This window comes from Columba livia, chromosome 2 (assembly GCF_036013475.1).
Source record: "Columba livia isolate bColLiv1 breed racing homer chromosome 2, bColLiv1.pat.W.v2, whole genome shotgun sequence".
NCBI classification, from domain to species: Eukaryota; Metazoa; Chordata; class Aves; order Columbiformes; family Columbidae; genus Columba; species Columba livia.
Genome location: NC_088603.1, coordinates 40,205,937 through 40,219,444, shown reverse-complemented (window position 1 = coordinate 40,219,444; position 13,508 = coordinate 40,205,937). Strand labels below are relative to the sequence as shown.

Below are 13,508 nucleotides of genomic sequence, written 5' to 3'. Positions count from 1 at the left end.
CTGTGTTGAAGGTATTACAACAACCTACTTGTGTTAGTAAATAAACCCCATTTTTCAGTCCACACAACTTTTGGAATAACTTAATCTATCCACATATATGTGTTACTTTAAGAACAAACAATCAATTTTATAGCTAACATGCATTGCAAGTAGGTCTGCGTGCACTATGTATATCTAAAAGAGGTTATTCAAAGTACTAAGGCTATGACCCTGCAGTAGTTGGTAGAACTGTACCAGCAAACCTTGTAGGTATATACAGCATCTAGGGGACTTTACTGAGGCCTTGAATGCGTTACACAGTCACCCAAGAATGACTGAAAGCAAGACTAAAGAAACAAAAGTACGTAAAGGAACAAATGTAACTGTGTTGTAGACTGATCTATGTACAAGTTTTCCTATGCTTCACAATCCTCCGTTCCTTCTGGATATTTTGATTTTTTTTCTCAAGACGTTTTCTTCTTGGCTAATCATTTAGACAAAACTAGTTTTTGATGCAAATTTGCTTCCATAGTATGCCACTAGCTTTTATCACCACTTAGGCATGTATTTTCTTTTAATATTAATTCCTGATCATATTTTACATATGCTTAGAACCTTCTACAAGAAGGCTGGAGACTTAACCTCAGAAGCACCTAACTACAGCCATGTCCACATAAGACAGAACTGGAATCAGGAAATTTGAGCATTTATGTTTCTCATTGATGGGTTTTCCATTTTTGCTTATGGGTAGGAGCTGATCTAAATAACACAGGAAACATTTATATTAAAATAACTATTGAAATAAAAATTGAAAATCCAAAAAGATACATTTATGTAAATGTATATTTGAGTAAAAGAATCAGAAAATCAAATCAACGTTTTTCTGAAGGCAAACTTGAAATTTGGAAAACGTCTAATAGCTATAGTACTAAAAACTGTAATTAAAAAAAAAAAAAAAAAGTATTTTCACTCTACTTAAGAGCACAGAGAAAATATCTCCATATACTCTCTTTTGAGGTTTTGTACATACAAGTTGTGTTAACTTGTTTGTAACTTCAAATATAAAGTTCAAATTGTACTGAATTAATAGGAATTTAAATATACACTTTTTAAGCTTTTCCTCTTTTCTGTAATATTTTTTGTAGTATCTTTGTGTCTACCTTACCACTATTCTTCCCTGATGCTTTGATTCAGTCAAAAAAAAATGGAAACTCAGAGTTCAATGAGATTTCTATTATGAATGTAAGCAGACAAAAATGGTTTCCTGGGCAGCAGAAACCAGGTGAAAATACTAAAATGAGCTATGCTGAAGCCACCCACTCAACTTTCTTTAGTTACGAGTTCACAAGCTGAATGTAGAGAAAATTGAGTTTTTTATGGTCAGCGTACAGTTTCTAAATGAACAGAGGCTCTGCATAGGTAAGTGTATGTGTACACGCTTGAATCTCATTAGCTGGCATGTACTGTGACAAACTGAGACTCAAAAAGGTGTTGGCTACATATCCATCACTGTTATTTTTTAGATTACATCAGAAAAGACTGAACTTTTCAACACTATTTGGAAAATGACTGTCTCTAAAGCAGGTATTTTAAATTCAACACATCCATTGTTTTTAAGCAAATGTGCATAACCTGAAGATGGAACTACATTTACATTATTAAACTCGTTATGAAGTAAATCACAACATATTGTATCATGGTGAACTTTTTGTTGTTGTTGTTTCATGTATTTGTGATTGTATGTCAGCTTCCACTTTTAGGTTTACCGTTATTGACATATTATTCAAAAGGTGTTAATTCTCACATATCTTTTATTCATTGTGATTTTGTCTACTGCTAGTGGAAGAAAGCTGGGATGCATTTCTACAAAACTATAATGGCATATATAATTTGTTCACATTCTCATTTCAAAATATGACAGTTACAAATTCAAAACTGGAAGAATTTATGTTGTGTTAACTAAGCTGAATAAATACATGGTTTATTTTATCATACGAGTAGCACATAGTGATCTGTGTAGATTAACCTTCTGTCTCATTCTAAGATTAATCACTTGGTTAATCTGAGTGAAAAAAAATCAAACTAGTTTAATATTTTCTTGAAACTCTAACTAGAATAAGATTTACCATGGAGAAAATAAATGATGCTGCCAATAATACAGTAAAAGTGAGATTAAATGTTGAAGTTAATTTCATTGGTTATAGTAGTTTTCAAAAGAGCACGTTAAATCTCCACATCAAAAGAGTTCCCCAAAAAGTAACCATTATTACTATGGAAGTCAGTATGTAAAATCTTCCAGAGACCAGAACTTGATAACCTTGTCAGAGTGAGTTTAAAACTGACCTGCATTAACAGTAAAAAGGATAAAACAGATGGCAAAACAAGTAGACTGTTTATTGAATTCCAACATGCGATGAATTTATGTTGTGCTGCATGAAGTACTGGTGTCCTTAAAAGAAAAACGCCAGGTATGGCAAGAGATCAATTACTATCTTCCCTTCATATATATTTTGATGCTGTATGTGTCTACATGGAATGCAGTTTAAAGTGTGTTATATCTAGGCAGTTACTTAATGCCACTGTCAATGGCAGCCTACAATACAAGCATGGTCATAAAGATACTGTGTTATGACACAAGCAATTTTAAGTAGGAAATTTTGACCTTTTGCATCTGACCAGGATAAAATCGCTTTTCATTTGCATAATGAAAATATTTGATTTTATTATAGGATGGATGATTTTACCATAACAATGGGGTCGATGCCAACCTCTCACAATGTGATGCAGGCTCTTGCCAGGTGCGGTCACTCACCATTATATAAATGGCTCTGGAAGAAGCCCAAGCATGGGGAGTGGGATGGAGCATCACTGTTAATACAGAGGAGCTAGCGAGCTCAGAAAGTATCCATTCACTCTGATCCCTGAGTCTCAGGCCACATTCATAAGTGTATTGAATAATTGCTTTATGAAGGAGAAAATTAAATACATGGAAATTAACATGCTGGGACATTTATTCTGCCATAATAACAGAAAAATATATTTTTTTTCTAAAGAAAGGTCCTTTTTTGGTACTTGCACTGTTACTGTACATTTGGATCTAGGAAATAGGGCATATTGATCAGTCATACTTTAGAGGGCAAAAGCCTTCTCTCAGAGCATATCTGAAAGAAGTCATATTACACACGTCTTTGGCATTTTATACCACAGTTAAATCTAAGTCCATAATGTAATTAGATCTCTGGCTCTGTATTACAGAGTTGTCCTGAGATAGAGTGCACAAAAAATTGAAATGACACAACTCAGAAGATAAACCTAAGCTTAGCAGAAGGAAGAAATGACGACAGGCAACATCTATCTGCACTATAATTGACTGCAGATTGAGTTTGTATGTATCAGACAGAATCAGGATACTCTTCTTGTTCAATATGAAACATGTCATTGTGTTGACATCACCTTTAAAAATTACATTCTAAGCCTTCACTTAATATACTATTCTGCAAAGGCTTGCTCAGATACTTAGCTTGTTTTTCTCGTGTACCGGGAGTCTGTGAAGCTCTTCTGAAATCCATGGAGTTCTTCTGTTTCCTAGAAAGTAAGCACAGGACTTGTGAGTAGTCCTGAATTCCCTGTGTGTATTCACTTGACAAACAAAACAGTAAGCCTTGTAAGAAATTGCTTTTGAAATTTTAAAATAGCCTCAAATAAAGACTTACCTATTAAATAGACTAAATACATCTAATTGCAAAAGACTGTACAATCTTATTCTCATTTTATCTGTGGCTCACAGTAAACGCCCTGCCCTGAGCAGAACCAACTGTTGAGCATCTCAAGGCTTCTTAAATTTTCTGTAAACTTCTCCAGCTTGCTTAGTGAAGAAATTCCATAGAGAACACTTCAGGTTATGTAAATATCACATACCTGGTAGTGTACAGATGTCTCAGTTGCATATTGCAACCTTGCTCAGTAATGTTATTGCTGACTGGCCAGCTGACTAGTCAGTCAGATTCAACTGGCTACTTTAGAGTCATCAGAAAAAGATAGGGTGCTTATTCTGGAAATAAAAAGGTCTTTTGGTTTCCATCACTTTCTTGTGTACTTAGAACATCTGTAAAATTATATTTCAGGTAGCTGTTGGCAGCTAAACTTTAGGAAAATATTCTGTACTCAGCGATTAAGACAATGTGTAGGATTGTCATCTAATAAACTTTCCTCACCTCACCAAAGGACAGAAGCCCTCTTGACTTATGTAGTTGTCTGTTACTGTTTTCCCAGCTCACTGACGGTATTAGTTTGAACCTGGAAACTCTTTTTTTTTGTTTGTTTTTAGAGCTTTTTACTCTGGAGGATCCTGACTCTTGACATCAATTGCTGATGTATTAGCCAAAATTGATGTTCTTGTACTGGGAATAACAGCAGAGGTGACAATGGCATCCAGCAGCTGGTTAAAACAGACACATGACATGGTCTACTGAAAATTCAGACAGACAAAAAGGCTTTTTCAGCACTCTCGGCCCTTGTTTGGGGAGTTAGGAGGGTGCAGACAGACTGCAACCTTGCTACTAATTGGCCAGATGGCAGCATGGAGCACTCTCCATAATGGACATCTTTCAAAATGTATTGTCAAACAAGAAATACATAAAGGAGGATAGTTGGATTGAATTTTTGTGAGGAAGAATGAGTGAAACATATTTAGTACACTTTTTTTTTTAAGTTCTTTTCTTTGAGCTGGCTTTTATTATGAAAGTATTGCCTAGAAAAAATGACTGAGGCAGGAAAACAAGATTGCTAATATGAGGTGGACTAGGAGGGATAAGAAAAGGACGGAAGATGCAGTGCTGTTAAGTTGAAAACCCTCTGAGAAAAGGAGGAGACCCTTTTTTGTCTCAATACGCAAAATTAAGCACATGGTTTTGTTGAACCCATGCCTAAAAAATGTGAGAAGACGTATGATTCACTGAAGTACATTAGTCAGGCAGGCAAACTTATTTTGATTTCCATGTAGATAAGATGGCTGTAACTGTAAGAGAATACTGTCTGGATTGTTTGAAATATTTTATCTTTCTCATAATATTTTACACATTGCAATTTTCTTGGTAATATGTTGTCCTTATCATAGTTGTGGTACAATATTATTGTTGTGGTACAATTATTATTAGATACATGGAAGCAGGGGAAACTGTTTTGCATAAGAGGTGCTTAAACTGACTTGTACTGATCAAAGAGACAGGACTTCATTAAAAATAACTTTGAAAAGTTATTTGCTATTTAGAAACCTTGCCATTTCCTTGAAGTAATTCTCATAGACCAGGGTTTATCTACGTATAATTTACAGTATGAGAGCCCTCAAAATTCAATTGAGGATCCTTGAGTTTTCAACTTCAGATACGCAGAAATAATCTACCTTTTACTTTGTTGTTAGACATATTTTCCAAGAATGGATATAGTTTCTTAAAGTTCACTGTAATGTTGCACCAGCAATATTTGACAAGTTTCTTACCTTTCCTCACTGACTGGGTCACATGTTAGCTGACAGTGATTTGTCTTCACAGTGCTAGGCTTAATTCTGTGTATCAAACATAGAAACTGTGGTGTGAGAAGTAAACTTGGAAACCGTGATAAAAGAAAGCTTTCTTAAGGTATTCTTCTAATGTGTTCTTTTGTAATCATAAAAAGAAACAGAATTTAATATTAAAGCATTCTTAGGATAGCTGATTGACTATGATTAAGAGTTGTTCCCTAGTAATAGGGATTTTTTTCCTTTAGGATTGCCCTGAATCTCTTTCATTTGAGAAAATATCTGATTTTAGATCAAGCAGTCGTTTCTCAAAGGGGACTGGCTTCTATCAAGATCAGCAATTATAAATGTCAATACCTGTTTACAAAACATGGAAAGAGAAATCCTCCCTTGATTCTCATGGGTTTCTGTAGATGCAGGGTTTCACCTGTAAGCTCTGCTCATTGTCTGAGCACAAGTTTGAGCACAACTTGGTCAGGTAATATAAAAACATGTGTATGTTGTCTTCTTGGATTTTGCAGCTGTTGAACTCTGAAGTGTTCCAGAAGTAGACCTCTTCTACTTGTAAAGTTCAGCATAGGCTAATTTGGAGCCATTTAAATGCTTAGGAGCAATCGATCAGTTATGCTGAAACAAGCTCAGGTGGCTTCATATCCCCACAGAGGATGAAGTTTTAAAGTTTGAAATTAAAAAAGACATAAAGATCTTTATATAGAGGCTGACTTAACTGGCAGTGTTCCATGGGAAGTTAGTAATGGACAACTTTGCATAGCAGCCATCATACTAGTAAATTTGAGCAAGGTATTTCTACTTTGGAGTAATTTAATTCACTAATTTCTGTACAGGGTCTCGTTGTATAATCTCTATGCATCCAAAATTGTACTTGAGTTGAGGTTTGTGGAGCTGTAGCTGCGAGAATTTGGAGGGAAGAGAACTCTGGATGCAGAAAACATAAACCTGAGGTGCTCTGTCAACGATTCTGTGAAGAAAATTGAGCTGTGTATCAAACTAACTTCAACATTTGTGATTTAGTGTTAAGGACCATGTTCTGACTACCTTTCTGATATTTGAAGAATGACACTATTAGTTAAGGAAAACAAGTGCAGTCAGACTCTGGAGCTGACTGATAATTAAATTTAACTAGAAACTGTAAAAATAATTGACATGATGGCAACATGAAGATGTGCTGTATAATGTCATTTTTAATGCATCATTGTAAATTGATGCTGGTCTTTAAGTTGAACAATAATTAACATCTCTTGACTGTTTGTATTTGGCTTACAGTATGTCTCAATGTTACGTGTTGGGAACTCTAAAAGGTGCATGATTGTGCGGTTTCTGTTCGAGTTGTTTCTAGTTAATAACTTCACTGTCCAGTGTTCTTTCAATAAGGGTACCTAATACAACATTTACATTATTTTAGGTATAAAGAAACTGGCTTTTGAACTAAACTGAATGATGCATCTCAAAATACAACAAAAGCGTATGCATGTGTGTATATCTATGCATGTATGCACATAGACATGTTCATGTTTATTGATTTAGACAAGGTCTCTCATTTCTTACCTACTCACATTGAGCTTCTTAAATCTCAGGCATCTGGGAGGAACCATGACTTTTCATGAAAACTGAAAGTCATCTTGAGATGAATTAAGATAAACTCCTACTGTGATATCAACTAGAACTTCCACTCTCCCCAAAATTCAGCACATTAAATAATGGTATAATGACTAAAAAAATGCTAGATAATGCAGGACTCTTTTACCTGTATGAGTGGCTCAGCAAGTTGAGTGACTGTGTCATTTTATCCCCTTGATCCTTTGAGTTTGTAGCCACTAAATTGCATACGTGTTTTTTTTCTTCTTCTGATACCAGAATAGAAAGCATTTACCTTTCTTTTTTATTCTAAGGATCTGCTGTTCTTTCATGCCAGAAACAAAATAATGACCTTTGCGTCATTGGGCTGATCCAGCATAGTTGCTTTTCACTTGTTCAATTCTGTTGTAGCTAGATTTTCACTATTTTTCTAGAGCCTTAATTATTTGTCTTTCAAGCAAGAAAGAAGTTGCTTTCAATAAAGTTTGAAGTTCAGCAATAAAAATCTAAAGAATTTTCCAGGTTGTTACCTTATTAACTGGAAGACTATCTTATTTACAAGAGTTTAGATAATTAGAGAAGCAAGAAACTCTGAATATTCATACTCATTCCAGTGGCTTTGTATGAGGTTTAATCTTATACTTCAAATACTATTCTTAAAATATATTTGCAAGATAAATTAAATGAAGAAAAGTTGGTATTAACTCAAGATAATAAAGATACTTTCCGAATAATACACAAATCTTAGTAGCAATGGACATACAAATCTATGTTAGCTTAATCATATCAAGTAGCCAAAATATATTTGGGACTGTGACAAGATTTATGTGAGCTTTCTCCTTTCAAAGGACGCTCCTGGCTTTGAATTTCAAATACTACCTTTTGTAGCAGGTGGACAAAAGTAATCCTTTTTTTTTTTTTTAAGAAAGCCAGCTAATTGCGTGTCTGCCACACATTCAGTTAAATCTTTGGTGATGATCTTTAAAATAGAGTTTTTTGTGTTTTATTTTCTTTTGTTTGGGCTTTGGCTTTGATTTGGGGGTTTTTAGTTTGTTTTTGACTGTGAGTCTTTGCTGAGAACTTTCTGATGCCACTGTCAAAAATAATCTTTTCTTTGAAAGAAGCTTTGACAAAATCTCTAGTTGGAAATAGAAACTGGAGAAGTGCAAAGCTACTGAGCAGAGAGTGCCTTCCTCCCCAAGGCCTGAGATATTTTTTTTAACGTGAAAGCAAAAAAAAAAAAAAAAGTCTTGTTAGAAAAACTAATAGTAGCATGGTAGACTAAACCTTATTTTGGTCTGAAGGTAATATCCTGTTATACAGTAGTATACTGTATTTATCAAATTAGGATTGTTTGAGTATTTTTTCCATTGTTTTCCAAGCATCATTCTAAATATAATTTACTGTCTGGTCACTACTTGGATAATGTGAATGGTACCCATTATTGAAAGGTAGTCTGTATTTGTACTAATACAGAGAATGACAGTTTAGAAATGAGCCTGATTGCATGGTTCATTTTGTTCTCCTTTGTAGAGCCAGGCTGCGGCCCACTACAAAGGCACTAAACATGCCAAGAAGCTCAAAGCACTGGAAGCCATGAAAAATAAGCAGAAATCTGTTACTACCAAGGACAGCGCAAAGACTACCTTCACCTCCATCACTACCAATACCATCAATACCAGCTCTGACAAAACAGGTTAAGCGACAATATTTGTTGGTTTTGTTTGTTTTGGTTTGGTTTGGTTTGTTTTTTATTGTTGAATTCCATGTCTGTTTGGTTATGTGCTTGCCTCATTGATTCATGCTCGATCCATCTTTCTGTGTGATAGTGATTTCTTTTAGCCCTTTGAATAGGCTGGTGAGAATATGATAGTTATGTAACCAATTTCTCTTAGTGAAAAGAGGCTTGTTGTTCTTTTAGGACAGAATGGAACACTCATGATTTGATTAATTTTTATAGTGGCTAAACTATTTCATGTCAGCTGATCTAAACCTCGTAGTCTATATACAGCATCTATAAATAATAACATATGGCATATTTCTTTTAAACACAATGTAGCAAATTGAGCTACTTGTGCCTAGAAGCCTCTTACAAAAGCATTGTTAATGAAAACCTAATTTTCATAAATTTCAAACATTACATAATTTTTTTTAAATGGCTATTGCATGGTTTTGAACTGGAAAATAGCTGCATAACCTCTATTCCACACAATCAGGTAAGTGCTATTGATGCCAATTATTCTGCTTAAATGCGTCTTCAGACTGAAATAATATCCTTTAAATTATTGTGTGGGTAAAAGGTACTCCTTTGTAAATAAAATGTGAGTATTTGGTAAAGTCAACAGGGTTTGATTAAGCTTGCATTTAAAATATGTGGGTATTGCACTGGAAATTTCAAAGGAGAGTTGTAAGCTTGCTGAAGGGTAGTCTAGTATCTTGCAGAGTACGACTGTTCTTGCGTATGAAGGGATACAGTTTGCATATTTAGTGATAACCAACCTCCTTTCCCCAAATAAGCCAAAAACAGCCACAGCAAAAATGCCAAAGCTGTGAAACAAGAGATCTTTCTGCTGATGCTGAAAACTGCTCATTTGGAACCAATTCTGATGCAGTAAGTTTAGCATTGTAAATGGATATGCACTAACCAATTATAATATAACAAAAAGGTACCTTGCATACATATTTTTAGGGAGATTTATATCCTAATTATAATAGGGTTGCTTTAAAAAACAATTGTTATATTATTTTCATGTTTCTTATTAAAAAAAAAGGCAAGAGAGAGAGAAATAAAGAGCAAGCCTTCTGAACCTTCTGGGTACTTTTCTTTCTATGATGAAAGAAATGAAGCATGGGAGAATAGAAGCCATGTCAGAAGTTATTTATGAAGATGTATATGTTTCTAAATATACAAATATGTTTAAAAGATTTTCTTGCTGTTACCTGTTGACATATTCAGAACAGAAGGGGAGATGTTGTATGGAGTGATTTATTGTTTGCAGAATATTATCTAGTGATTGGAAAAAATAACTGAAGAAAAAAGAGATCTTTTTAAGCTTTAAAATGTGTTATTCAGAAGCTTTTATCTTCTGCTGTGTAAGTTTGAAGGATTTTCCAAGGTGCCTTAAATCCAGTCTGAGTCTTTCCATCAGGCTTTGAATTAGATCCCTGACAAGATATATGAACTGTCTTGTATCCAAGGTCAGTAGTACAAATCAGTTTTTGTATTGGCATAAGTAAGAAAACATCAGGAAATCTAGTTGTGCACAAAAGCACTGGCCTACTCAGGAGTTTCCTCAGCTTTACACATCGTCTGTGACTTCTTGGCTTGATTCCATAGAGCGTATGTACATATATACTTATATGTATTCTATGCTAGAAGTACTGACCTTAACAGCATTCTAAAAGAAACATATTGATGTAAATTGACAAACAGTCCAAAATCTGACAATTTTACAAAATACTGAGAGCCATATTCAACTACTGGTGAAAGCCCTATTCAACCAATTGCATTAAAGGATAGGCAGCCAGTTCTGTCCAAATGCAAGTATAGTGCTTACAGGTCAGCATTGAGATGACTGGCAGTAGAACAGCATCCTTGATGTGAATTATCCTTTGTAGAATCAAGGAGGTATGTAAAGCAGTAGGAAAAAAAAAAAAAAAAAAAGGCAGTTTTGGGTAGCCAAAAGGGTGAAATTTTCTGTCAAACACGACAAGTTAAAATTTTCATAAATCAGAATTCTTTTCTCTTGCTGTTATTCTGTATCTTATATTTGCTTGATCGAACCTTCTGGAAGCCAGAATAACATCAGAACTTACTGCACTATATGAGTCTGCACATTTGTAAGTGATCCATGTAAAAGTGAAGTATTCTGATATTAACATGTAGTTCTGAGGGAGTAGTTGTATTCATAAATATAATTCATTCATTAGTCTTTCCTAGATCTAAATCAGTTCTGTTACTAAGCATGCTTGTGATCATTCAGAACAAAAGCTTTTTTCACAGTATTTTAAAGCTCTCTGATAAGGATTAATACTTCATCCCAAATACACTGAGGATAAGGTCATGTTTATATCACCTCCAATATATCATGTACAGCAGTGGTTAAATGGTGAATTACATGTCAGTCACAGCACATTGGTCAGGACTTCAGTTCAGTGCTTCCGTGTACCCTTAGCAGCTCCAGTAAGCAAAATGTCATCAGGAAATCTGCAGTGCTATGCAACAAAGATTATGAAAAAGACCACACAGTATACAAACCGATTCAAGAGCTAAAGCAGTAATTTGTTACATTGCTTATTCTGGAACTATTTTGTTAGTCATGGTGCCAGCAAGTGTTATTGCAATAAATAATGGAGACTGCAACCTACAATGTAAGAGGACTCCTTAAAAACTTTCATAAATGATTCCTGGTGGTTAAGCTATGTGTTAAGGAGAAAACATAAAATAGGGTAATTTTGCTCATTCTGTGAAAGGTGATAATTTTTTTTACCCCTTTATACAAACTTTTAGATCTATTAGAAGGCTTGAACTTGAGAAATCTTTGGGGGAATGAAATATCATGAAGAATTATGTTGGCAGTCACATAATGGACAATGCCATTCTCAACATGTGGGAACTTTTAACATCCTTCTTTCATCTCTATTTACCATTTATTATGTGATAACAGTAGTCACTCAGGACAGAAAAACAGAAAACATGACCATTCCAAAACCAAGCCCACTTTATGGTAGTAAACAAGCCAGATTTCAGTATTTAATGATTTTCAAATTCAAGGGGTGACAATAAAAATTCATATTTTCACCATATATTAAATTACATGCATATATATTCCCTGAAATAAAGTTGTTAAACATCCTTGATAGCTTTACAAATTACACCTCCTTTCTGCCAGGGTATGTTTTCCTCATAAAAATGCTTTGCTTTGACTGTAAGAGCAGATACTTAGGAACACCTTTCAGAATATATTTAGATAGACTGTGTTGTATCATCCTAACTATATGTCCTGTCCAGTAAAGTCATTATTATGCACTTAGATTTGGGTTTTTTTAAGCTAGAGTCAGTGTCCAAGATTATATTCATGTAAAATCATATCCCTATAATTGTTGCATATGTCTAAATATTGATCTTTTCCAAAGCTATTTGAAGTTAAAAAGGACTCTCCATGACCACATTATCATTAATTAGGTCTTGACGATTTGGGCTATTTTTATTTATTTGTTTATTCAGCAGAGAACTCAGCATGAGTTAAATAATTTTTTTTAATCAACAGAGAAGAAGGAATAGGCCTTTCCAAGGGGGGAAAACAAGGAACTGGGAGCCATCACTATGGCAAAGTCTTTAATGTTGCTTTTGACTGTTATATACCACGACTTAAATCATATGTACTTAAATGCAATGAACAGCTCTTAAAAACAGAGCAAAATGTGATGAATAGAAAAAATGTGTATCTGGGCCAAGGCACATCTATCATTAGTATAGTCTTACCAGTGAAGAGACCCCCGTGATCCCCATGAGAGAACAAAATACTGGTGCCTTTCCTGAAGAGCTTGCAGTTTACACAAGACAGCTTAGGGAGGTTGACACTGTTAATGTAATAGGTGATAGTTTTAAAAGAGCAGCAGCATAAACATGTTCAAGTGAAAAAGCCATCACAAGAAATTGAAACACTGAAGGTTGGATTAGAAGGAAAAGGAAGAAGGTTTTGGTTTGGTTTGGTTTTGCTTTGTGTTTTTGTTTGTTTTGTTTGGGTTTTTTTGGTTTTGTTTTTCCAGATATTGAAATTATGTGTGAGTAACAGCATGGGAGAAAGCTTAAGTTATCTTCTTTTTCATGTATGAAAATTATTCTCTGTGGGAAAATTGTAGTTGTGCTACCCCTTTTCAGTCTTTTTTTCCTTCTTTTTATCTAAGAAATGGTAAGATTTTTCTGATCAGCAGATGAAATTCACTCGTGAAATAACTATTTCAGACCAGCTGTGATAATTCTGAAACGGAGAGCAGGTGAATTAGGAGAGAGTAGTCAGTCTGGCAAGGTCTTGGGTGTAAAAAAGAAAGACAGGAAGAAGAAAGAAATTGGAAATGATGTGGTAAGTCTGGGTTAATTTTAAAGGGGGAAGAAAGGAAGATGTCATGAAAAAGAGAAGTATGGGAAGATATGTTAGAATTTGGCAGCCGCAAATGCTGCAGGATCACAGAATTTTTGAGGTTCTGTGAAAGTACCTCAAAAGGGACATCTGGAGATTGACAAGGTCACTCCTACAGGGCAGAGCAGAGTCAGCTAGGGCAGGATGCTCAGCATCTCTTTTCGTTTTCAACCTCTTACTGGACAACCCATTCTAGTGTTTGACCACCCTCAGAGTAAATAATTTTTTTTCTTGTATTTAAGTCCAATCTCCTTTATTTCAGTTTGTGCCTGTTG

At 34.7% G+C, this 13,508-nt stretch overlaps 1 protein-coding gene across 5 annotated transcripts in view; it reads left to right on the top strand.

The window, feature by feature from the left end:
• Positions 1-13,508, top strand: part of ZNF385D (zinc finger protein 385D) — a 428,245-nt gene that overhangs the window by 352,014 nt on the left and 62,723 nt on the right. For all 5 annotated transcript variants that reach the window (XM_065051544.1, XM_065051545.1, XM_065051543.1 and 2 more), the window contains one exon: positions 8,624-8,786. In XM_065051544.1, coding sequence (XP_064907616.1) covers positions 8,624-8,786 — 163 coding nt within the window. The remainder of the gene's footprint in view (positions 1-8,623; positions 8,787-13,508) is intronic.